Source organism: Dreissena polymorpha, chromosome 4 (assembly GCF_020536995.1).
Source record: "Dreissena polymorpha isolate Duluth1 chromosome 4, UMN_Dpol_1.0, whole genome shotgun sequence".
Lineage (NCBI taxonomy): Eukaryota > Metazoa > Mollusca > Bivalvia > Myida > Dreissenidae > Dreissena > Dreissena polymorpha.
Genome location: NC_068358.1, coordinates 3,513,181 through 3,538,779, shown reverse-complemented (window position 1 = coordinate 3,538,779; position 25,599 = coordinate 3,513,181). Strand labels below are relative to the sequence as shown.

General features: G+C 34.6%; 1 protein-coding gene and 1 long non-coding RNA gene across 8 annotated transcripts in view; both read right to left on the bottom strand.

Annotated features, from left to right (window-relative positions):
* Positions 1-25,599, bottom strand: part of LOC127879720 (uncharacterized) — a 101,292-nt gene that overhangs the window by 43,226 nt on the left and 32,467 nt on the right. For 5 of the 7 annotated variants that reach the window (XM_052426722.1, XM_052426721.1, XM_052426723.1 and 2 more), the window contains 10 exons: positions 23,497-23,634; positions 21,597-21,737; positions 16,312-16,597; positions 15,748-15,886; positions 14,818-14,987; positions 13,939-14,085; positions 10,912-11,050; positions 9,686-9,724; positions 5,515-5,633; positions 4,164-4,321 (listed from right to left, as the gene is read on the bottom strand). In XM_052426722.1, the coding sequence (XP_052282682.1) occupies positions 4,164-4,321; positions 5,515-5,633; positions 9,686-9,724; positions 10,912-11,050; positions 13,939-14,085; positions 14,818-14,987; positions 15,748-15,886; positions 16,312-16,597; positions 21,597-21,737; positions 23,497-23,634 (1,476 nt within the window). The remainder of the gene's footprint in view (positions 1-4,163; positions 4,322-5,514; positions 5,634-9,685; positions 9,725-10,911; positions 11,051-13,938; positions 14,086-14,817; positions 14,988-15,747; positions 15,887-16,311; positions 16,598-21,596; positions 21,738-23,496; positions 23,635-25,599) is intronic. The other 2 variants (XM_052426724.1, XM_052426726.1) reach the window with 2 other exon arrangements.
* LOC127879726 (uncharacterized) lies at positions 24,664-25,331 on the bottom strand. The gene is made up of 2 exons (XR_008049225.1): positions 25,040-25,331; positions 24,664-24,878 (listed from the first exon to the last, which is right to left on the bottom strand). It is a non-coding gene; the product is annotated as an uncharacterized LOC127879726 (long non-coding RNA).

Below are 25,599 nucleotides of genomic sequence, written 5' to 3'. Positions count from 1 at the left end.
GTGTGTTCAATTCAAAAGGCTTCTGAGTACGGTTACTTTGTTACAGTTTGGTATTAATCAGTTACATAAAGTCAGAGTTGCTTTCTGACTAGATACTATACATTTATGCAAAATTAACATAATTCTGCATAAAATGATCACATTACAAAACTCAAAAGGATATAATTCTGACCAAAGTTATTGCTTTACAAAGACTAATGTCATAGATGAAACTATTACGCAGCATTCCATACAACAATTACCTCATATTTGTTAAATATTCATAAATTTGTGTAAATACCATTACTTTAAATGTCAAACAAAACACCTCTTACAATGCGTTACAATTGTAATATACAATCCTATTGATACTAATAAAGCCATTTCTTTATTATTCCCCTTTCGGTGAAACCGGAGAGGAACTTATGGTTTGCGCTCTGTGTGTTTGTCTCACTTTTCTGGATCCTGCGATAATTAAAAAAAATTCTTCATATTTTTTCATGAAACTTGTAACATGGACAGATGGCAATATGGGGATTTTTCACATCATTTCATTTTGTTCCTACATCAAGAATTCTGGTTGCTATGGCAAAAAATAGACTAGAAATATTGCTGAAAATGGTGGAGTTTTACCAGTAGGTAGGGGACTTTTATTGCTTGGCAATAGTCTTGTTTAATATGAGTCAATCTCTGGGAAAATTGGGTTAACCCTTTGCATGCTGGGAAATTTGTCGTCTGCTAAAATGTCTTCTGCTGAATTTCTAAAATTAGCATTTTCTTCAAAAAAATTTCAAAGAACACTATCAGAATAGCAAACAGTTTGGATCCTGATGAGACGCCACGTTCTGTGGCGTCTCATCTGGATCCAAATTGTTTGCAAAGGCCTTCAAAATTCGGTTCCCACACTGAAAGGGTTAAACTGTGCACTTTCTTCATTGACTGATTTTGTTTAGAAGAGTCTTCCTTCAAATGAACAAGAGATGTGTTTGTCAGAAACACAATGCCCCCTATTGCGCAGATTTGAAGCCATATATTTGACCTTTGACCTTGAAGGATGACCTTGACCTTTCAGCACCCAAAATGTGCACCTCCATGAGATACACAAGCATGCCAAATATCAAGTTGCTATCTTCGATATTGCAAAAGTTATTGCAAAACTTTAACCACGGTTAAAGTTTTGGGACACACACATACAATGACTGAAACAATGACACAATGACAGACAGACAGACGGGCCAAAAACAATATACCCCAGATCTTTCGATCCGGGGGCATAAAAATTCAATAAAAGCAGAAAATATCCTCCCTGATTAGCCTGTGTGGACTTGACTGCACAGGCAAATCTGGGACTATACTATCCCTTTGCATGCTGGGAAATTTGTCGTCTGCTAAAATGTCGTCTGCTGAATTTCTAAAATTAGCATTTTCTTAGATTTTTTTCAAAGAATATTATCAGAATAGCAAACAGTTTGGATCCTGATGAGACGCCACGTTCTGTGGCGTCTCATCTGGATCCAAACTGTTTGCAAAGGCCTTCAAATTCGGTTCCCGCACTGAAAGGGCTAAACACACATGCATGGAGTCGGTTTTTCCAGAGAGTGGATCCTATTTCTCTCCATTCAATCAAGAGCTCTTTTTTATTACACATAACATATGCAGACACCTTGTACTTTTGTTTTCTTATTGTTCTGAACACTTACAATTTAAACACTAGTGAACAAGAATGTTTTACCGAATTTATTTTCTAAGAGCAGGGCTGTCAACACATGAAATTATTTTATGTATTGGCTTACACATCAATAAACAAAACCAATAGTAAACGTTCATATCAAATAAGCTACTTTAAACATTCTTCAATCAGTGAATCTTTCATTTTAGCAGCAAGTAAGCAGTTAGAAATAATTCACTTTTTTTATCAGCAAATCAGCATTTTAAACAATTTAATCAGTTTTGTATCTTAAGGGTTTGGTCAGATTTGTTTGATTTTTTTTAAATCAGTACATTATGATATTAACCCATTTATGCCCAGTGGACTCTCCCATCCTTGTGTACCCGGGGTACATGTTAGTAGTACCCGAGCCGACAATGACCAATCGAGCCCCATTAATGCCTAGTGGAGTCTCTCATCCTTCTAAATTGGATCAATTCCATTCCAAAATTAGGGATGTCTAGTATATTTATTTCTATATTTAGAACAATTCTTACAGAGATTCCTTTAAGCAAACAGCGTAGACCCAGATGAGACGCCGCATAATGCGGCGTCTCATCTGGGTTTACGCTATTTGCAATGTCCTTTTTTCAGGACGCTAGGCATGAATGGGTTAATGAGTTAATCTTATTTTGCATTACGCAAGCATACAAATACATACTTATAATAACTTTTATTATATACCTGTTTAATGCTTTTAACAAAATACAGGTTGTATCAATCATTTAAATAAAAATCCCATATTACGCTACTCGCTGTTTCCAATTCCGTAATACCATACTAGCCGGACTTCTTCGACCCATTAAATGACGTCACATTACGCGCACCAAAAATATAAATATTTTATATTACAAATATTACGTAGAACATCGTGTGACATCATTTCTGTGACGAAGCACAATAGTTTTATCTAAACTCTATGGAATTTAAGGACCTGTCGGACATGGTGATTTTTAACAGTAAACTATTTGTTAAAAACATCAAACGAATTCAAAACATATTTTGGAGTGTGTGTTTATCATGCATAAATGTATATTTTGATAGGAATACAATAAAATAGTGGTGTTTAAACTAAGTTTCGATAAAGACATGGAAGATAGAAGTGGAAGTGCATATTGTTTCAACGTTTTTGTTATAAACATTGGATAAAAGTTGTCAACTTAATTGTTATAAACATTGGATTAACAATGGCATTAAGGTAAGCGTGTCGGAAACCTGTGTTTTCCCGATTCGAATGTTTACACGTTAATTAACATAAACTGTATTCATACGCGTCTTAAATAAACTATGCCGTACCGTTTTAGTCATTGCTTTGTCAGTTTTGTTAAAGTAAAAAATACAATTGTTAACTGTTTTCATAAGTTTTTGTATATAATAAAAGGAATATTACGCGAGTCAATTGTTCCAAGAGCTTGTATCACTCTCGTGGCTTGTGCTATTTTGCATCACACTCGAGGCTCCGCCTTTTGTGTGATACATCATCACACAAGCCACTCGAGTGATACAAACTCGTGGAACAATTGACTAGCGTAATATTCCGTATGTATTAGATCATAATCAAATGGGTTTAAAAATTTTTAATTTTGCAAAAAGCCCATCAAAGAAGTAAACAAATAATCTAAACAAAATCAACATTTTGAGAAATTAAGAAAACTCAATTAGAAATAACAAGACTATTGCCAAGCCAACCGGTAGAGGACAATTACAACACTGTTGACATTGTTAAGGAAAATTCCAAAGCTTGCAGTCAATTATGCAAATCATCTGATCAATCCAAATATTACACAACCATGTTGTTCAGATGGCTTTTGTGATACTTGCTGACTGTTTTCATTTCTATTCAATTGAAGAATACAAAATATAATCAACTTATGCATCGCAACCCACTGGAGCACCATTATCACATAAAAAAAACAAGCAATATATGTCCCCTACCGGCTCCACCATTGTCAGAAATTCCACCACTGTCAGAATTTTGTTGTTGCTGTCATACCAACCAGAATTTTTGACATAGGAAAAAATGAAATGACGTGCATAATGTCCATATTGCCATCTATTCATGTTTCACGTTTCATGAAAAAAAATATAAAGAACTTTTAAAGTTATCACAGGATCCATAAAAGTGTGACAGACAGACTGATTGACAGACGGAGCGCAAACCATAAGTCCCTTCCGGTGAAACCGGTAGGGGACAATATTTGCGCCTCTTTCTGGGAAAACTGGGCACAGGCTTATCTGAAACGACGCTTTGCACCTTAACTGGTTTTTTCTCTAAGAAGAGACTTCCTTAAACAAAAAATACCATAAAAGCAGACAGTGTACAGGCAAATCTGGGCCGACACTTAACACACTTGCATGTAGACCAGTTTTCCCGGAATGAGCAGAAGAAGGCTCAACTAGAAACCTTAACAATAAAAGAAGAAAGAAATTGCACCCAAAGACAGGGGAAGGCAGCATTGAACCCAACAATACATACCTGGGACAACAATCCTGGGGGTAGGTGCGACAAAACTGAGGAACTCACGGTTCTGTGAGTCAGTTGTCACATGACTCAAGGAGGATCGAAGTGCGTAGCGCGAGTTAAATGATCGCAGGAAGTCTTCATCCAGGAACAATGAGCCCATCGAGCCGTAACTTGAAATCAGGAAATCACTTTGACAGCTCACATATAGGACGCCCCAAACTTCCCTTACCCCAATAAAAAACACCCACACCTGTATGGCACAACCATTTGATCAGTAATGTTCAACAGAATTTGGCCAAAACTAAATGGAGCCAACAAGCCCCACACAAAAATAGACATACATTTTTTTTAATATTTTAATTATGATTAATTCAGAGGAATGCAAAATAATAGAATTAAGAAATACATTTTCTATATATGCATAGATTGTATTTATTACCAATAGCTTCCTGTCAATACAAGTTTTTGTCCTTCACTGATATTTGTTACTTTTTTAGTACAAAAAATAAACAATCTCTGTTATAAAATAGACAGACTTAACCAAAATGGCTTGAAAAAGACTCTTCTTTTAAAACTGAGAGCCAAGATGGCCCTAGCTGGTTGACGTGTATAATGTGGCACGGTGATTTTGAACCCTAGAAAATTATTTGAATAATCTATAATGGAGGACCATAATCTGATATCATATACAAAATATGTATTCAATTTAAAACAAGACGCGTTTGTGAAACACAATGTCCCCCTATATGACGTTTGACTTTGAAGGATGACCTTGAACTTGTGAAGGATGACCTTGACCTTGACCTTTCACCACTCAAAATGTGCAGCTCCATGAGATACACATGCATGCCAAATATCAAGTTGCTATCTTCAATATTGCAAAAGTAATCATAAAATGAGCGATTTTGGCCATATATATTTGACCTCTGACCTTGAAGGATGACCTTGACCTTGACCTTTTACCACTCAAAATGTGCAGCTTCATAAGATACACATGCATGCCAAATATGAAGTTGCTATTTTCAATATAGCAAAAGTTATTGCAAAATGTTAAAGTTGGCGCAAACAGACAGACCAACAGACAGACCAACAGACAGACCAACAGACCAACAGACAGACCAACAGACCAACAGACAGGGCAAAAACAATATGTCCCCCACTACTATAGTGGGGGACATAAAAAATTCACCCCAAACCCCCAAGCAGAGCAAATTTTCACCCTAGGGCATGGTTTAAACAAATTATTAACATGACCACTACATGATGTTACACAACAATATTTAACCCAAGACCCTTGCTGTTTCAGAGATTTTAAATTATATTTTCTATAAGTTTATCATGAAACAACTGGGGCTTGGCCTACCTGGAGTCACTTGAGCCCATAAGATGTTGGATGCTCATGATTCGGTCCATGTCTCGGTCGTCGACCTGGGTCATCGTGTTACTGGCCGCCTGTGGGACTCGCTCGTTCTTATCACACTCCTGGAAGAGGCACTTCACCATGCTAACCAATAATCAGCTATACTATCATGTGGAACACAAAACATACCTTGCATCAGTAACACCCAATGTTGATTTGCAAGCGCACCCTTTTGTTGTCATCACAGTCCTAATACACACACCTCACACCCACGAATAAACAACAAATATGATAAACATTTAACCCTTTAACACCAAGATACGTATTTTGACATGTTCGTAGTCCCTTATAAAGTTACATTTAATTAAAAGCTTTTCTTACTAGATCCAAGTTTTAAAGGTTTCAGTTCCAACCCTTTGATACTGATGAGCAGCAAACAGCATAAAACCTGAACAGACTGCGAGTTACTTGCAGGCTGTTCTGGTTTTATGCTGTTTGCATATAGCCAATTTCACTTAGCTTCTAAGTGGAAAAGGGTTTACAAGAGTAATGTTTTTCAAGGCAAATTATCTATAACAAGCTCAATGGCTAGTTCATATCACACTTCTCAATTCAGTATGTCATGATCTAAGTGATTCTTTTAACAAAATCCATGCCTGACATATACAGACTGGATAGGACATTGTTATTTTCCTCTTTCAGATGCTTAACAATGGTATCCAATTGTTCCTGTCAAACTTCTGAAAAAGAAGGTACTTCTTAAAATTAACCAATAATAGACATCCGCATATGATACATAAGTACCTCGTTCCCAAGCAAGTCACCCAAATGTTCAAACGGCAGATGTAAAAAAATCTTTGCCACACAACCAAAGCGAAAAAAACATACTGTACAGTAGGAATGGTTTTTATCCAGAACACAAAACCAAACAAGTGCAGAGTTTTTTGGTTTTTTTGTTTTTTGTTTTTTCTCAACACAAAGATTGTTTCAAATAAATACAAACTGACAATTAACTAATATTTAAAGCATATTCTCACCCAATGAGGTAATAAAGGTGGACCTTGCTTGCTATGGGCCCATTTTAAGCAAAACGCTTTAACAAGAGGTCAATTTAATATTTATATAATAGTGTTACTTAAAAAAAGACCTGTCAGGGGATACCACGCATGAATTTTCTGGGTCTTGTCCGAGTTTCTGGTTTTTATTCTAAACCAAACAGTTTACATAGAAGGTAAGTTATTTTAGCTATCATGTAGTTGATTATTTGTGTCTTGTTCTGTGAACATTGGGCATAATGCATGTGCTTAAAGTGTTGTCCCAGGCTAGCCTGGTATTTTTCATTTAAAGGAAGTCCCTTTTTACCGAAAATTTATTTTAAGCGTGCAGATGTACCTGATTAGCCTGTGCGGACTGCACAGGCTAATCTGGGATGACACTTTACGCACATGCATTATGCCCAGTGTTCTCAGAACGCGACTCATTTATCTACTTTGAAAAATATCATACAAGACACATAACCCCTAAATTTCAGCACAGTAAAAATATGAAAACCCAAACCAGTCTTTTATTTATGAGTGAGGAAGTACCAGTCAAACAGTGCCTCATTTTTTACATGCATATTACATTACAGAGTCGAAGGTCAACCGTTGCCACTTCATATTGTATTTGCACAGTTTTAAGTGCACATAAATTATGATAAAGATGACTTTATGATATGATGGGATGAATCATTCCCATATTTGAATAGTTATTAAAATTAGAACATGTAAAAACATAAATACACACTGTGTTTTACTCCCGCATATTGTCTTACTTTATCATTTTAATGACTAATGCATGTCTTAAAATGTTGATTAGAAAATATCTACCATCACTCTCAAAACATAGCCTGTTAGTTTTTTATCTTTCTTTGAAAATCTAAAGCCAAAGACTTTTGTTGCAGCGACTAAACACTATTTTACACTAAACAAATTTCTTAAGTTTATCTAACAAAAAGACAAAAATATCAAACAAAAATTAATAATCAACAGTTTACAAGAAAAGTGTATTTAAGTTTCATTACAGGAGTACATCTAAGCTTGTAAAATTCCAGTTATTTTTTTTATATAATTATTTGCTACTTTAATTAGTTATCAAAACGTTTCTTGTTAATTATGCAAGTATTAATCATGGGACTTATAACTTGCATGAATTTGTAAATACATAAATGATGGCAATATTAATGATGCAACAATTATGATGATGAATATTTGTATCTATACTTTATTGTTTTTTTTTACATTTAATGCAAATAATGATGATGATGGAGATGGTGGTGGTGATGATGATGATGATGATGATGATTTAAGTGATTTTAGTGATTTCGAATATGGTGATTGTTGGTGGTGGTACTGGTGGTGATGACTTGTATAATTATTATTATTATTATTATAATTATGTGTATAAATATATTATATTATATTATGAATAAGTAATCAATTATAATGTTATTGTTGATCATGTTCTTTTTGTCATAATATGATATTATTGTATTTAGATTAAGAATAACTTGAAGGCATACATTATATAAGTTGTTATTCTTTATAAGCAATTGATAGAATTATTAACTAAATATGATACCCATGCACGTAAATAAAAGTTTTGTGCATAATTCATTCAACTCGTGCAAGTCTTACCGTAATAGTGATAAGGACTGACACTTTCTCGGACTGACGTTTAACAGGGTATGTTGGGTATGTAGGAACTATGTCTGGATAGTTCTTAAAAATGACATACAAACTATATACTATCAGCAAATATTTCTTTAACAATAACACCATCACCATATTTTGTTGCATATAAAATGGCAACTAATTATGTCCTTTAATAACAATATATATTTACAACATTTACTTGCAATGTATAAGCTATTTAAAACATTCTACTGATAGAACATATCTTAGCTTAAATTTTAATATATTATTATTATTGATATTTAATCTACATTGAAAGACTTAAACAATTTTTTATATGTAATTTTAAACTCCAACCACATTACTGCACACTATTTTATGTAAACAGACATGCAGGGAACATTGTACAACATGCAAATATTTAAATGTGTTGACTCCGCTTGCACACTAAACTTCAACCATAACAACAGAGAAAGTTGGTGATGACAATAGAGAACATTGAAACAAATCAACAAACATTTGTTTTTTTTAATGATAAACTTATCTTTAAAACTTAAAAAGATAAATGTTTTCATATTTTATTTGCAGAATGTCAGTTTCAACAGAATTCAACTCAATCAACATTATAAAACAAAATTTACAATTATATATATATATTTTACACAATTGTGCTGAGAAGACATAGCGTTCAATATTGTGATTTGACCCTGATTTAAATTAATAATATGTCACAATTTATGTATTTGACATCTTTGTGTACCGTATATGTGTAAGGGAGACAAATCAACATAGGAAGACAACTGGAAGAGAATTCTGCGAGAAGAAGACCTCTCATTTATCATAAATAAATATTTGAAACAAATCAAGGCCTAGAATCAACAACATACCTAAGTCAATATTAAGACTCAACACACAAAAACAAACAAAACTGGAAAAGTGCTTTTCCAAGTAGACTACGAATACTTTAACTCTATAAACAACAAGCGACCATCTCTAACCCTTATTTGTAAACATTAAGGACATGTCATCCTCCATTACCATCCAATCCAATGCAGAATTACACAAGTATCTCCACATTATACGATATATACCAATCTTTAAATAAAAGCAGCTATAATATATACCACTTAAAAGCCACAATACCTGAAGGACACCATTTGAGCCTTGTTCTGGCAAAACAGGGTTTAATGCATCTGTGTAAAATGTCTTCCCAGATAAGCTTACGAGTCCACACAGGCTAATCAGGGACCACCATTTTTGCTTTTATTGTATTTTTCGTTAAAAGGAAGTCTCTTCTAAGCCAAATTTTGGCTGAAAAAGTCATCCGTTATTAGCCAGTGCTGACAAACACAGGCTAAACTTGGATGAAACTTTAAGCATATGGCATTAAACCCCATTTTCCTAAAGCAAGGGTTATTTTTTTCATCTTTTTGTTCTTGTCTTTTTCAGGACTGACTCCAAGCACCAGACCAATGTGCTACAGGGTGGTGCTACTATCTTACCTGTATTTTCACTTCTGGCAGTGACATGATTTCTGAATCCTAGTATTAAATATCAATGAAGAATTGAAACATAATATCACATCACTATGAAAGCTTGAATAAGTAAATTCAGATTTTAAAAGTTCTGGTATGTTATAAAGACATATTTAGAAAATTATGTTGTTAAAGAATGTCCAAGATTTTTCAGGGTCATTTTTGGACTTATAATGATTAATTATAATATAACACAACAAGATCAACAAAACATCAAGAGCTCTGTCAAAAACAACACAGCAGTACCCAACATGATTAATGTCGGGGAAGGAACAGGATCTCCATAAGTTTCATGAACCTATCTTAAGTACTTTTAGATACAGCAAGATCCAGATTTTAGTTGTCATTCGTTTCTGTAACTGAAAGAACAATATTAATTTGAAGAGATTTTAAAACAAAATGGGAACTCCCCAAATGGCGAGATCTCCATCCTTTAACTTTTTGAGTTACACGAGTTAAATCAAAATAGCTTTAGAACTTTAACTTAAGGATTCAGATTATAATTTTCACTTGTTTCTTTAGCCACAGCAACAACTATTTTATCTGACCAAAAAACTCAAATAAGGTGCATATTATCCACATGGCCATCCATCCATTAAATGTTTGAGTTAAAAGATCTCATGAGCTTCCTCAACTATCTTATGTAATTTTTGAGTTACAAAGTGATTTAGATTTTAGTTTTCAGATATTTCGGTTACCATGGCAATCACAAGATGTTATATAGTGCAATATTCCTCATAAGCCCATTATCCATTCCAAGTTTCATCAACCTTATTTAAGAACTTTTTGACTTAGTGCAGGAACCAGATTCTGATGGACAGACAGACGGACAAACAATATACTTTAGTCTCTTTCCGTGAAACAAGTAGGGCATTAATTAAAAAGAACAAATCACAAGTCAATAACAAAATCACTTAGAAAAAAAAATGCAAGTTCCAAAGTATTTCTTTAAATATTTTAAGTTTGTTATCACCTGTCAGTCAAATGAAAAATGTCTAAAATTTTAAATACCACATTTTTTTCATTAATTGCCAACTTCAATTTTGAAAAAAGCAAGATTTAACACTATTTTGGTTTGATTATTCCCAGATTATTTCATGATTATATCGACCAGACCTAGACCTAGACCCAGACATAGTAGTTTCACTATCAACCCATTAACATCTTTCTAATACAAATTTTCTCTTTTTCACCTTTTCCTTTGTGTTCCATTTCTCTTTGACTGAAATAGGAGCTGTCTTGGGCCTCTTTCCTGCACTTTGGGAGCCAGCTGTACGCAAGGAAGGTTTCATCTTCTGAACATAGCTGTGACCTCCAAAACGCATCTTTGACCTTAAAGCATGAGATTTTGTAACGTGTAAATGGAATATTCTTTCAAAAAGAACAAATCCCTTTGATAGTAGGTATTATAGTTACAACAAATGTATTTTGTTTCTTATATAACAGGAGAAATTTATTTATAACAAACAAATTCTTTGAATTGATATCCCCCGCCAATTTATTTTTTTGTGACAGACAAATGGACAGACAACACCAATTCTATATCCATCTGCCTTTGGCGGGGTATCAAAAAAATAATAGTGTCCAACATATAGAAACTGAACTGTCTATTTCACACATCAAACTAATATACATGGTTTCATGTGCTAGCTTTCACAAGCGGCAACAATATCTCCAGTTAGCCATTACATTGGAATTGATACAGACAAGTTTTTGAATACCATACGTATGTTTAATGCTTATAAGTTGTCTGAGCAACAATATAATGAGTTTGCATCATCACCATGATCAAGTTAAACTAGCAGTAAACAACAAAAGATGTGTTTGTCAGAAACACAATGCCCCCTTTTGCGCCGCAGGTTTAAAAATTATCTCCCTTTTACAGCTTATTACTTCCCTTGGATTGTATTTTTTTACTTTTGACCGTCAAGGTAGACATTGACCTTAAATTTTGTTTCAGATTATATCCTTTTAAAAAACATTACTTCCCTTGTTAAAATGATCTGTACCTGCCAAATGATATAAAATAGAAATTATCTCCCTTTAAAGCTTGTTACTTCCTTGGATTTTGTTTTTTGACCTTTGACCTTGAAGGATGATCTTTACCTTGACCTTTCAACACTCAAAATGTGCAGCTTCATGAGATACACACGCATGCCAAATATCAAGTTGCTATCTTCAATATTGCAAAAGTTATGGCCAATTTTTAAGTTTTCGGACGGACGGACAGACTGACTGACACACTGACGGACAGTTCAACTGCTATATGCCACCCTACCAGGGGCATAAAAATTATTATGTGTATTTATAAACAAAGACAAACATAAACGATCTCAGAAAGTTATTTATGTTGAGAAATGTATGAACCAAAATAACTTGATAGTTTAAAGAAACATATGAAAGATTTTATAAACATAGAATAAATCTATGTGTCCAGAAAAACTTGTTACAAACACTTGTCCTTATTACCTGCATGATTTTCTGAGATTTTTTATACAATTTTACTTATGTACTACAGTGAAACCTGCCCCAACCAAACCATGTGAACACAAAATCCCTGTCTAAACTAAATTGATTTGTAAGTGCATGTCTCTTGATATGTATTTTTTATACATTGAACACATTTAATTTATTTCATCTGAGACAACATCAAATAACATGAATAAACCAAACAGATTATCTGGTCATGTCACTGAGTGAGGTGTGAGTCATCAAATCAAATAACAGTTCATGTTATAGTAGGTGAATTCAATTGAAGCCACTTGAACAAATCATTTTATAGTAGATGAATTCACATATAGCCAATTGAACAATTCATGTTATAGTAGGTGAATTCAATTGCAGCCACTTGAACAAATCATTTTATAGTAGATGAATTCACATATAGCCAATTGAACAATTCATGTTATAGTGGGTGTATTCAATTGTAGCCACTTGAACAAATCATTTTATAGTAGATGAATTCACATATAGCAAATTGAACAATTCATGTTATAGTGGGTGAATTCAATTGTAGCCACTTGAAATAATCATGTTATAGTAGGTGAATTCAATTGTAGCCAGTTCAACAAAGTATGTTATAGTAGGTGAATTCAATTTTAGCCAGTTGCACAAATCATGTTATAGTAGGTGAATTCAATTGTAGCCAGTTGAACAATTCATGTTATAGTGGGTGAATTCAATTGTACCCAGTTGAACAAATCATGTTATAGTAGGTGAATTCATTGTAGCCAATTAAACAAATCATGTTATAGTAGGTGAATTCAAGTGTAACCAGTTGAACAATTCATGTTATAGTGGGTGAATTCAATTGTAGCCACTTGAACAAATCATTTTATAGTAGATGAATTCAAATATAGCCAATTGAACAATTCATGTTATAGTGGGCAAATTCATTGTAGCCACTTGAAAAAATCATGTTATAGTAGGTGAATTCAATTGTAGCCAGTTATACAAAGTATGTTATAGTAGGTGAATTCAAGTGTAGCCAAGTGAACAAATCATGTTATAGTAGGTGAATTCAATTGTAGCCAGTTGAACAAATCAGGTTATAGTAGGTGAATTCAATTGAACCCAGTTGAACAAATCATGTTATAGAAGGTGAATTCATTGTAGCCAGTTGAACAAATCATGTTATAGTAGGTGAATTCAATTGTAGCCAGTTGAACAAATCATGTTATAGTAGGTGAATTCAAGTAAAGCCAGTTGAACAAATCATGTTATAGTAGATGAATTCAATTGTACAGTTGAACAAATAATGTTATAGTAGGTGAATTCAATTGTAGCGAACTGAACAAATCATGTTATAGTAGGTGAATTCAATTGTATCTAGTTGAACAAATCATGCTATAGTAGATGAATTCAATTGTAGCCAGTTGAACAAATCATGCTATAGTAGGTGAATTCAAGTATAGCCGGTTGAACAAATTATGTTAAAGTAGGTGAATTCAATTGTGGCCAGTTTAACAAATTATGTTATAGTAGGAGAATTCAATTGTAGCCAGTTGAACAAATCATGTTAAAGTAGGTGAGTTCAATTGTAGCCAGTTGAACCAATCATGTCATTTAGAACTTAAGACTATTGAGAAGTTTGTTTTCAAATAAACTAGACTCAACATTATGGCATTATAAGTTAAATTTTAAAATAATTTGTACTCTCATTCTTTTTTAAAAGAATCGTAGGGTTAATAATACACATCCTTTAATGTTCATACACCTACCTGATCTTAGCCGCCTCCGGTGTGACCTTGCCGCGCCAGTCCACAGCCCGATTGACAGTGGCCGAGTGGGGCCTGTTGGGCAGCTGCACCCTGCTGTAGAGGTCTGCGGGGACCTCCGCCTCACCCATCAAGATCTCATCTGTCTCCCTGGGGGAATTATTATAAGCCTTGTTATGGAAAATCTGGACTTAAATGCATGTGCGTAAAGTGTCATCCCAGATTAGCTTGTGCAGTCTGCACAGGCTAATCTGGGATGACACTTTGCGCCTCAACTGGATTTTCGCTAAGAAGAGGCTTCCTTTAAACAAAAAATACCAAAAAGGAAAAGTGTCCTCCCTGATTAGCCTGTGTGGAGTGTGCTGACTAATCTGGGAGGATACTTAAAGCTCAACTATTCAGACCAGTTCTCCCAGAAAACAGCTCTAGAAAGAGAATAATTATTAGGTAGGTGTATGATGAAGATGAATCTATTGTTCATTCTATGCGGTGAATAAGTGGAGAATACCATTGAATAATAATCTGATCATTTCAATCTAGTTAGAGTGGAACCAATATGAAGTGCACAGACTCATATACTCATAGACAACAGAGGTGGGATGAGAAAATGAGCAAATAAAATGTTATATTTCCAATCACCTCAAGTTGTTGCTAGACCAGAATAAAAATCTGCAAAATCCTGGATTGCGAATCTAGTCTTGAACCAACATAGCTGACCAGCACGGTTTACTGCTTCATGCCTGTGCGTAAAGTGTCTTCCCAGAATAGCCTGTGCAGTCTGCACAGGCTAATAAGGGACAACACTTTCCGCCTACACTGGAATTTTATATAGAAGAGATATCCTTTAAATATAAACATACACACAATTGTTAGTTAACTCACATGGGTGTTCCGGGTCTCCCCTGGGGACTGGGTGACCGGGGTGGTGGACGTACCACTGAGGACTTTGGGCGACTGGCCTTGCTGGCAGTGGAGCCCGGGCGAGACAGGGGCTTACTGGAAACACTTGTGCTTGCAGGCTGGCGGAAACCAGCCATTGGCACTGGTGCAAGCTGAAATAAGTATCATGCAGTATAACCCTTTCCCGATCCTAAGCAAAGTGAAAATGGCTATATAAAACCAGCATTAAACCAGTCCAGTCTGCGAGTAAATCACAGTCTGTTCAGGCTTTATACTGATTGCTATTCAGCAGAACCTTAAGATTTAAAATGAAACCTTTAAAACTTGGATCTAGTAAGAAAAGGTCTTAAATTTAATTTGACTTTCTTAGCAACTACAAACACGTCAACAGGGCCTTCGTTTGGCCGTTTTTTGGGCCGAAATTTGGCCCCATTCCCCTCTTAAAATACTATACTCATGTACTTTTTTTCCCTCTTTCAGCTAAAAATTCCCCCCTCCAAATTTTTTTTTTTAACTTTTTTATCCATGTTGCCAGCTGGTATCGTGCTATTAACCTTTGATTAAATGTATATTTATGTAAATTACATTAAAATATAGCAATTTTAAGTGTTGAATGGTTGGTGAAAAGATATTCTAAAATTCCCCTTTTCGCCAAAAATGACGTGAAATTCCCCCCTCTTAGGGCCCCGGCCCCAATCCCCCAAAGTGTAGCAAGGGCCCTGGTCAATTTTCATATCTGAGTGGTTAAGAATTGAGATATTACTTATATCATAACAGCATAAACCACCCCAAATTTGGCAAAAATCACAGAAGTCCACAGAATCGGGAACACATTAAAACACTAGGGTATTTCATTGAGTGGTTTAATGCAAGTATATCAAACAAGCAGTTTTTGTCTGATAGTGTTCATACCTTTTCTTTGAAGAAGTTCATCTCATCCTTAACGTGATCAATCAGCCCAACGACTGTGTTCAGCTTCACCTGGGTTTCAGAGGGCTCTGCAGTGTACAAGATCTCGTCCTCCTCATCACCATCTTGCGAGCGAGGACTCCTTAAAAAAAACATTATGCAAGGCGATTCAGTCCCATGTGTTAATTGCAAAGTTAGTGATTTCATTATGCATGAACTACACACTACAAACTGTTTTTGCCTACTGAAGAACCATGTTAATACACAAGGTGCAAAGGAATCTAAAACATGAAAAATAGTGAATTGATAGTTCCCGTGAATAATATTTGAGTATCAATCTTAAGTATAACTTATGCTCAAACTGTCAACAATTGTGACAGCTTATCAGAGCGTACGGCAATTGGGCTCAACAAAAGTGTTCCATTATAAATCGTTAACGCTTAAAACTGTGTCATCTGCAGAACATTTCTACATCAGCAAATATTTCCACATTTTACCCTAAACATTTAAATCCTATTTTTGCAAAACTTTTCGACAAAAAATAAGTAAGCGCAAGATCATGCTTACCTCCCCTGTTTATGAGACACATCTACTGCAGTTGCCTTTCCTGCAGATTTTTTATCAGACTGTTTGGCGTGGTTCTTGTTCTCCCTGGGTGCAGCTGTTTTGACTCCACCCCTGTCCCCTCCCTTGGGTCCCTGCTGCTTTACTGGTCCCTTCATCCTGGAGGTGGGAGCTGACATCATCAGTATCCGAGCACCATACTTTGGCAGGTGGGTGGGGTAATAGTTCTCGGCCGATTGATAGAAATCCTCCAGAGACTGTGTGTGTATCTGAGATTCATAGTCGCCCACTGTAATTATAATACACAGAGATCAATGCCAAGAAATTGATTGATTGATCACTAAATATTCGTATTCAATAAACCTGTCTCCAGACAATGCTGCAGATTTAATTGAAAATAACCAGTTATGCAGCGTGGAATCAATTTCCATGTCCTCTCTATTCCGCTAAAGCCAGTGCGGTTTACAATATTAAGATGTTGACCTGTCTTCTGACGTTAAGCTGTAATAGTAGCCTCTAGAGTAAATTGAAATTTCCAATATAAGAGTAAGTAAATAACATCTACAAACAGCTGTAATTGAGCCACACAAGACTTTTGCTTTTAAATTTGCATACTGGAAGTTGTTCTTGGTTTTCAATCAATATATATTCAGCGGAGATGTTAAATGTTTTCTATTTCAAGAAGACATCATTTTTATGTACTTAACCACATGTAGAAGTGCAAAAAACAACAACACATCCATGAAAGCTAAAAATAAGAAACCAACATTCATATTTACAAATTAAATGTGCTTACTACAAAGGTGGTAAAAAGAGTGTAAGGTTATAAAATACTTTAATTGGATAATGGGAAAGAAAAATGGGTGCTGGAGTACATGTATAACAAATATTAAGGGCAAAGTTTGAAATACAGGGAGTAGTGGAGGGTGGTCCTCTCGTGTACAGGCAGTGAAGGTACCTGGATAGATAGCTAACTGGACAGAATCCACACTATAACTGCAGATTCTGGGAGACATTGATAGTCTGGGAGAGATTGATAGTCTGGGAGAACCTGTATAAATTCACATTTACTTCAGTCAGGTACTGTACACCAATTTCTATTTTGACCTTTTCTGGTCCATCAATAGGCCAAAACCTGAATACTTCACTCAAATTTTTCTTATCTTGTCATTATCTGTTTGAAATGCTTATTAAACTCACAAAGTAGAGCTATATCATACTATTATTTTAGTTTAATTTCATTTTAATAATTCTGTTTTTTGCTAAACTCAAATGGGTAAGATACAACAATTATTGTACTATTTTTTTTTAACTGCCTGTTTACCCAATGGCAAAAATTAAATCATTAGCAAATTCTTCATTATCCAAACATTCATGTTATCAATGTGTGTTGTGTCCGTTATAAACAAGACATAACCCATACTAAAATTTGTGCAATCATGTATCTGCAGCAGAAAACATTTGTAAACTGGAATAAACAGCACATGCAAAAAATTCAAAGATGTGACCTACAACATTGTGAACACACAGCATATTAGTAGATTCTCTATTGTTATTATTATTATTTTTATTATTATTATTAATAAGTATTATCATTATAATTATATAATTAAACATGCACTCACCCTGGCAAAATACAAGTCCTAACTATTATAGGAACTGTGAACACTATAGTCTATACATTCAATTCATGAAAATATTTGATAGAATCTAGCTGTCTGCATTTTGTTAGCTACTTGCTAAAAATAAAATTCTAGGAACTACTTCATGACATCAAACAATAATGACATCATAGCTTTACTATGTTGTCATTCTATTACTCTAGTCTGCTTATTTAAATCTAGGTCAGTGTTGCGTTGATGATAAATGGTCATTATAATGTTTTGCAACACTGTTCTAACTAAAGTAAGTACCAAATCAAGTTAAAATAGTGTTGCATAGAGTTAAATATACCCAACTGATATGTAGGAAAATGCATATTGGCTGTTTAAACCTATACTTAAAGATATTTGTTAAAATACATTTTTAACAATGTGTATAAGTTACTAATATAAAATATAATGTCATTTTTTATTTATAACAGTGAAGGCTGAACCTTCAAACAATTATTTGAATATTATTTAATCTGTCCCTCCACATACTTATATGAATGTATATTATTAACAAGTGAAAAAGTCTTCAGTGCAAATAAACATAAGGCAATCGATACAAAAATCAGATGACTATCTACCAAACATTTTATATAGAGTATTTTGTCCAAACAAAGTGCAAAAAAATAAAATAACCAACATCTACCACTATTCAACACATAGCTTTTATTCACACTATGAATATAATCATACCAACTACAATTCTATGAAAGGTAATCACTTCAACAAATCTAAATACTTCAAATAAAAATAAAAAATACAATGAAAGTACTAGGTCTTTTTAAAATAAATGGTTGTATTTTCTATGCATTGAGGACTCACATTTTTAAGTGCATAAATATTCACTGGAACAGAAGATGTAAATCATGACATATTTGAACTGTACCTTTTATAATGAAAAGTTACAGTTGAGAACAGCACACACAAACATGTATATATTATGCATATGTGGGGCTAGGAAAAACTGCACAAATAATGCTTTAATATATTTGCAAAATTATAATAATGCCAAAGCATAGCATATCACAAGTCAGCAAGTCCCTGTAAACAAAAGCTAGTCTGCAACTATCTCACAAGGGGATGTAGTATGTGTAAAATGAGCCAAACCAAGTTGCTAAGGTGAATACACAGACAAATCAAGTAACAAAACTTGCCATGCATGCAAACATTCCATCATTTTAAAAGTTACTACCCAGAGTGTTTCTACAATTTATAATGCTCAAAGATATAAACCAACCCAGTCAGAATGCTGTTTGAATACACACAACAAGTACAGTTGAACCTGACCAAGCAGTCACCTGATTAAGTGGTCATCTGGTGTAAGTGGTCAGTCAGATTAACCCTGACAAACACACCTGAGTTAAGTGGTCACCTGGTGTAAGTGGTCAGTCAGATTAACCCTGACAAACACACCTGAGTTAAGTGGTAACATGGTGTAAGTGGTCAGTCAGATTAACCCTGACAAACACACCTGAGTTAAGTGGTCACCTGGTGTAAGTGGTCAGTAAGATTAACCCTGACAAACACACCTGAGTTAAGTGGTCACCTGGTGTAAGTGGTCAGTCAGATTAACCCTGACAAACACACCCGAGTTAAGTGGTCACCTGGTGAAAGTGGTCAGTCAGATTAACCCTGACAAACACACCTGAGTTCAATGGTCAGCTGTTGTATGCTGTCAGCAGCCAGTATATTTTGTAACACAAGCAATTTTTCCCCTGCGTTAAATGGTCACTAGGCAGTCATTCTAAGGTATTAAAAGGAAAAATTCAAATTTATCTGCAGTGTTTGTCTTGCACCTCTAATTTTGTAGTGTATATTGTGCGCATTTGATATAATAAAAGAGGCCCATTGTGAGAAAACAAATTCTAAGGGGTTGTGCAGATTTGTTTTGAGTGACAATTACAGGTTAATCTTCCAATTATTTAAATATGTCAAAGTATATAACCCATGTCAAATAACATGATGCTAATTGCACTGTAAATCCAATATTACGCAGTCCGTTATAACGAGAAATCAAATATAAAGTGTTTGGGTCTTGGCTCCCGTTTTTACTCCAACTTTGAATTTCAGTCTCAAAAGTTTTATTGAAATTCAAATATGGCGGCGCCAGTTGTGCTGATTGCATAATTGCTCAATTATACTCTGTTGGAGACTAACCATTTACTTGCGCATTTGAAAGTTTAAGTGTGATAATCTTTTGTTTGGTGCAAAAAAGATGTGAAAAATAGCATGTCTTCATCCATGTTTCACGTTGTTGACACATTTTAGGACGCATGTTTTATTTCTTTGTTATTTGTAGAAAATATGTATTTAAATATTTTGTGCAAAAATGCAATGGAAAACATAACAGTTATGGAAATTAAATAAGTAATCCAGACAATTAAGTTACATGCAAACTACATATGATGCAATTACACATTGCATTCAATCTAAATTTATATTCAATCATCCATTGGTTATCATTAATCATGAAAAGTGCCCAATGAAAAACATCTGTCCCATAATGCACTGTACCATAAATACTTCTGAAAAATGGCTAGGCCTATGTTGTGTTAAATACTTAAACACATTCATCGTCATAAATGTCCAGAATTATTTTAGCCATATTGATGATGTCATTATATTTGATTATTGGATATATATGCAAGCTTGAAAAGCGGAATGTATACATTTAGTAATATGGTAGGGTTTATATGCATGTATTGGTGAATGACAACATTACATGGCAATATATGAGCTTAGAACTATTAATTCGGATCTGTTAATATTGTGGTCTTGTGTCTTGGACCCCATCATCCGTGTTATATTTGAGTAACAGTGTAGACTTTATTAAGATCTTAGAATAGATTATCGGGCACTGTTCTTATCAACTGTAACAAGCAATTGTCCATGATTAAAATAAAATGAGATTGAATACAACATGTACACAGTATAATACGTGGGATATCAGAACCTGATGCCAAAAACCAGAAACATATAGGACTTTTACAAAGGCCAAGTAAAAATAACAATTTCATTTGATAACAATTAGGGATTTCAGTAAAAAACAGTAGCATTAAAGAGCAAAAGAAATAGAGGATATTTGTTGGATTTGGTGGAAATATCAATATTCAATCAAATCCAACAAATTTTTTTATTTATTTTATGCTTACAAATGATTATTTTTGTATTTTTGCCATTCCAGACAATATAATTCCTCTTTGGGGGCCCTGAAATGTTATTACATATATGTTCAAGGGAAGCTTATCCATATGTTTTTATCAACATTCAATGCAGAGTAATCACCCTTGGTAACATTGTGGGATCACAATGGGGAAACCAAAGATATCTTAAATATTTCAGGTCAATCAATGAAACAGTGAAATATCAGTTTCAATTCACTGATATTTCTCTATAAACCATATATAAATATATATTATAGTTTTAACACAAGTTGCATACAATGTTTAAAGGAAAGGGTACCAGAAACGGATATAAATAATGGTTTGCATGCATGGTTTGATAAATACGGTGCAAAACACCCTTCAAGTGGTTCAAGCCTAATGCCACAAGCTATGAATGAAAAAAGGAAAAAATGAATACAAAACCTCCATCACCAATACAAGGTGATAGCATGACAAAACATTCACTCTACTGTACCACTTGTTTTTGGCGTATTTGACAACATATTGTACAAGTGTATGACTTCTTTTGTGTGCCTTTCTGGCTCCTCAGCCTGTGCGTGCGCGCTGTAGCGCACGTCAAGCGCAGTTCCGCTCCGCCCAACAAATTTTAACTTGCCTACGAGGAATAAAATACAAAATACAAAATAAATTACCTGGTCTTTGTTTCATATCACACCAAATGCAGCATATGTTGTTTTGAGTTTGGTTGAATATAGTTAACATAACTAGTTAAGAGTTACAGTTATAGTTTATATTAAATAGTTAAGACAATGTCTATGTGGCTAATCATCACGGATGTATCACTTTGTCGAAATTCCTATCCGCATATTAGATGTGATATCGGAATAATATCCATGTAGATGAGCAACAGAGGTCACAGAAATACTTACTATTTAGATAATCAAAATTTTTCTATTTCAACCTTACAAATAAAATTCATGTAGTTATTTTATTCCTAAAATGCAATATTGAAAACATATTATATTGTTAAAAGTTACCCAATTTCATCTGAAAACAACAACAACACTCCAGATTAAGCACCACATGCCATTTTGTAAAAGCCACTAGAAGTCAGTACAAGCCAATAATGCAACGTTAACTCTGAGTGGAATTAATGAGCGATTCGTATAAATTTCAGTATACATGTATTTGAAATAACAGCAGTATATACCAAAACTTATTGGCAACATACCCGAAAGTGTATTGTCAGTAACAGGTAAATATTTGTTAACTATCTCAATTATCAGCGCAACTTCAGTTACCATACCCATATAACTAAACTATACATTGAGAGTTTTTTATACACCATATGACAATGTGTGTTTTTATGGCAACATGTTGATGGTTATAAGCCACACAGCCTGCGCTGACACACCTGCGTAAATAGGAGGCATTACCACTGTGGTACGGGGACGGAGTTTAACAACTTTACAACGACCTGAACAAACAACAGGCAACACGCTTAACAAACAAGACATTTCAGGAAAAAATTGCACAATATCAATATCCAAACATAATCATATGAGCCCGCTCTGGGAAAATAGGGCTTAATGCATGTGCGTAAAGTGTCATCCCAGATTAGCCTTAGCAGTCTTAGCAAGCAAATCAGGGACTAACTTTCCACTTTAAATGAGACTGCACAAGCAAATCAGGGACTAATTTCCACTTTAAATGAGACTGCACAAGCAAATCAGGGACTAATTTCCACTTTAAATGAGACTTTCTTATAACGAAAAATTCCATAAAAGCCAAAAGTGTCGGTTTTGATTAGCCTGTGTGGACTGCGAAGGCTTATTTGGTAAGACACTTTGTGGATTGAATCCATTTTGCCAGAGCGAGGCTCATAACAATTTGTGTCTTGTTCTGAGAAAACAGGGCTTAATTCATGTGCGTAATCTGGGACGACACTTTACGCACATGCATTAAGCCCAGTTTCCTCAGAACAAGGCTCATAACAATTTACAGGGCAGGTTTGTTGTTTCTAATAATAATTTTCAAAATGGACAATTGACAAACAAGTAATATCAATTATAAAGGGAAATGGAAAGAAGACGTCAAAGATATTGAAAGATATCAGAATATATTTTTTTCTTCAAGGCACAGAAATAAGTAATAACATTTTATGTGTGTGGTAAAATCTTAAAATAAAAATACTGTTTTCATTCACATTGTTGTTAGAAAAACACCAATATTTAGAAAAATGTATCATAAAAAAACAGAAAAAATATAATATTAAACCATAGTAGTATATTTACTTTTCATAACAACAAACCACAAGTAAGGCATTTCAAGCCCAAATTAAAAAAAAATGTAGCAATGTATTCAAATAATCATCAAAATCTGTTTTCAATGAAACCAGGGCACTTGATACTTACTGAGAATGTCTTGGCCATACAAGTGATCATTCTTGAAGTTGTTGAACGCAGTCAAGTTGTCTCCCTTGTTGCTGGCCACGCTTACTGCCCTTAGCACAGGAATGTGTGCACTCAGATCTGTCATTTGACGCTTTCCAGCTAAAAAAGGGAAACAACTCATGAAATTCTATATGAGCCACACTCTGGGAAAACAGGGTTTAACGCACGAGGTTTAAATATTGTCCCAGACTGGCCTGCGCAGTCTGCACAGGTTAATCAGAAACAATACTTTCTGCTTAAAAAGAATTTTAGATTTAAAGGAAGTCTGTTCTTAACACAAAATCCAGTTTAGGTAGAAAGTGTCTTCCCTGATTAGCCTGCGCAGACTGATACTTTATGTAAGTGCATTTAGCCATGTTATCTCAGAGCCCAACCAATATTTGTTCAGTATCAAAATCATAATAAACAAGCAAATTCGTAGAATTGATATCCCCCGCCAAAATACTTCTGGACACAAATATTTCTGGACAGATGGACAACGCCAACATCATCCTCTTATCGTTTTATATACTCATACCAAGTTTCAATTAAATCTGTCAAAGCACTTCCAAGATATGGCTCCGGACACACAAAAAGAGCATTTTTTCAAGATACAAAGGGCCATAACTCCGTTATTATCCAATGGTGTACAACGCCATTTGGCGAGCATCATCCTCTTATCAATAAGCATTTTTTCAAGATACAAAGGGTCATAACTCCGTTATTTACAGCTGGTGTACACTGCCATTTTGCGTGCATCATCCTCTTATCCATATATATACTCATACCAAGTTTCAATGAAATCCGCCAAAGCACTTCCAAGATATGGCTCCGGACACAAAAGTGCCGCACGGACGGACGGAAAGACAGACGGACGGACGGACAACGCCAAAACAATATCCCTCCGCCTATGGCGGAAGATAATAACAGCAATTATTGGTATGAAGGTTTATCAGTTGACAAATAACCCAAAATATAATACATGTATTAGACCAAACAAAGTGTTCTCTTGCTTAGCATTTACACCATAACAACAATAGACAAGGGACAAAATTGTCACAAAACCAGGTTTTCGTTGTGAAAAAAAAATCTGATAAAGGGAGAAAACTCAAACTGAACTTTTGAAATGACAAAAAAAAATTAACCCCCTTTGTAAGTTTTTTTTTTTTTTTTAATCTATTTTTAGTCGTGGCGACCTTGACATTGGAGATATTGACGTGATTCTTTCGTGGGACACACCGTCCCATGATGGTGAACAAATGTGCCAAATGATTTTAAAATCTCACAATGAATGACATAGTTATGGCCAGGACAAGCTCATTTATGGCCATTTTTGACCTTTGAACTCAAAGTGTGACCTTGACCTTGGAGATATCGACGTAATTATTTTCGCGACACACCGTCCAATGATGGTGAACAAATGTGCCAAATGATTTTAAAATCTGACGATGAACGACATAGTTATGGCTCGGACAAGCTCATTTATGGCCATTTTTGACCTTTGAACTCAAAGTGTGACCTTGACCTTGGAGATATCGACGTAATTATTTCGCGCGACACACCGTCCAATGATGGTGAACAAATGTGCCAAATGATTTTAAAATCTGACAATGAACGACATAGTTATGGCCCGGACAAGCTTATTCCGCCAGCCCGCCAGCCAGACAGCCCGCCCGCATTCGCCAATCTAATAACCAGTTTTTTCCTTCGGAAAACCTGGTTAAAAACCAGAGTGTGGCTTTTAATAAAAGCTCATAACAATAAAGTTTCTTTGCAAGAATGTTTTCTTCAGTTTTTCTGTGCAGTTTTACAGAGCTTACATTCAGACTTGCATATTGGTCAAACAATTCAGCCTTATTGTTTCAGACTTTTGGTATCCATTTTATTTTTTGCATTGATGAAAAAGAATTGTGTAAAATGTATTTAGACATTAAACTATATTTTGTGTTAAATGTAAGGAATATAGACACTTATTTACTAGTTCAAATAAATACTGGTTGTATGTTGAAAATTCAACGTGTATCAAACTTTTTAGCACTTCCAATATTTATGCTTGTTTTTTTTGTCTCAAACTGGCGAACCACT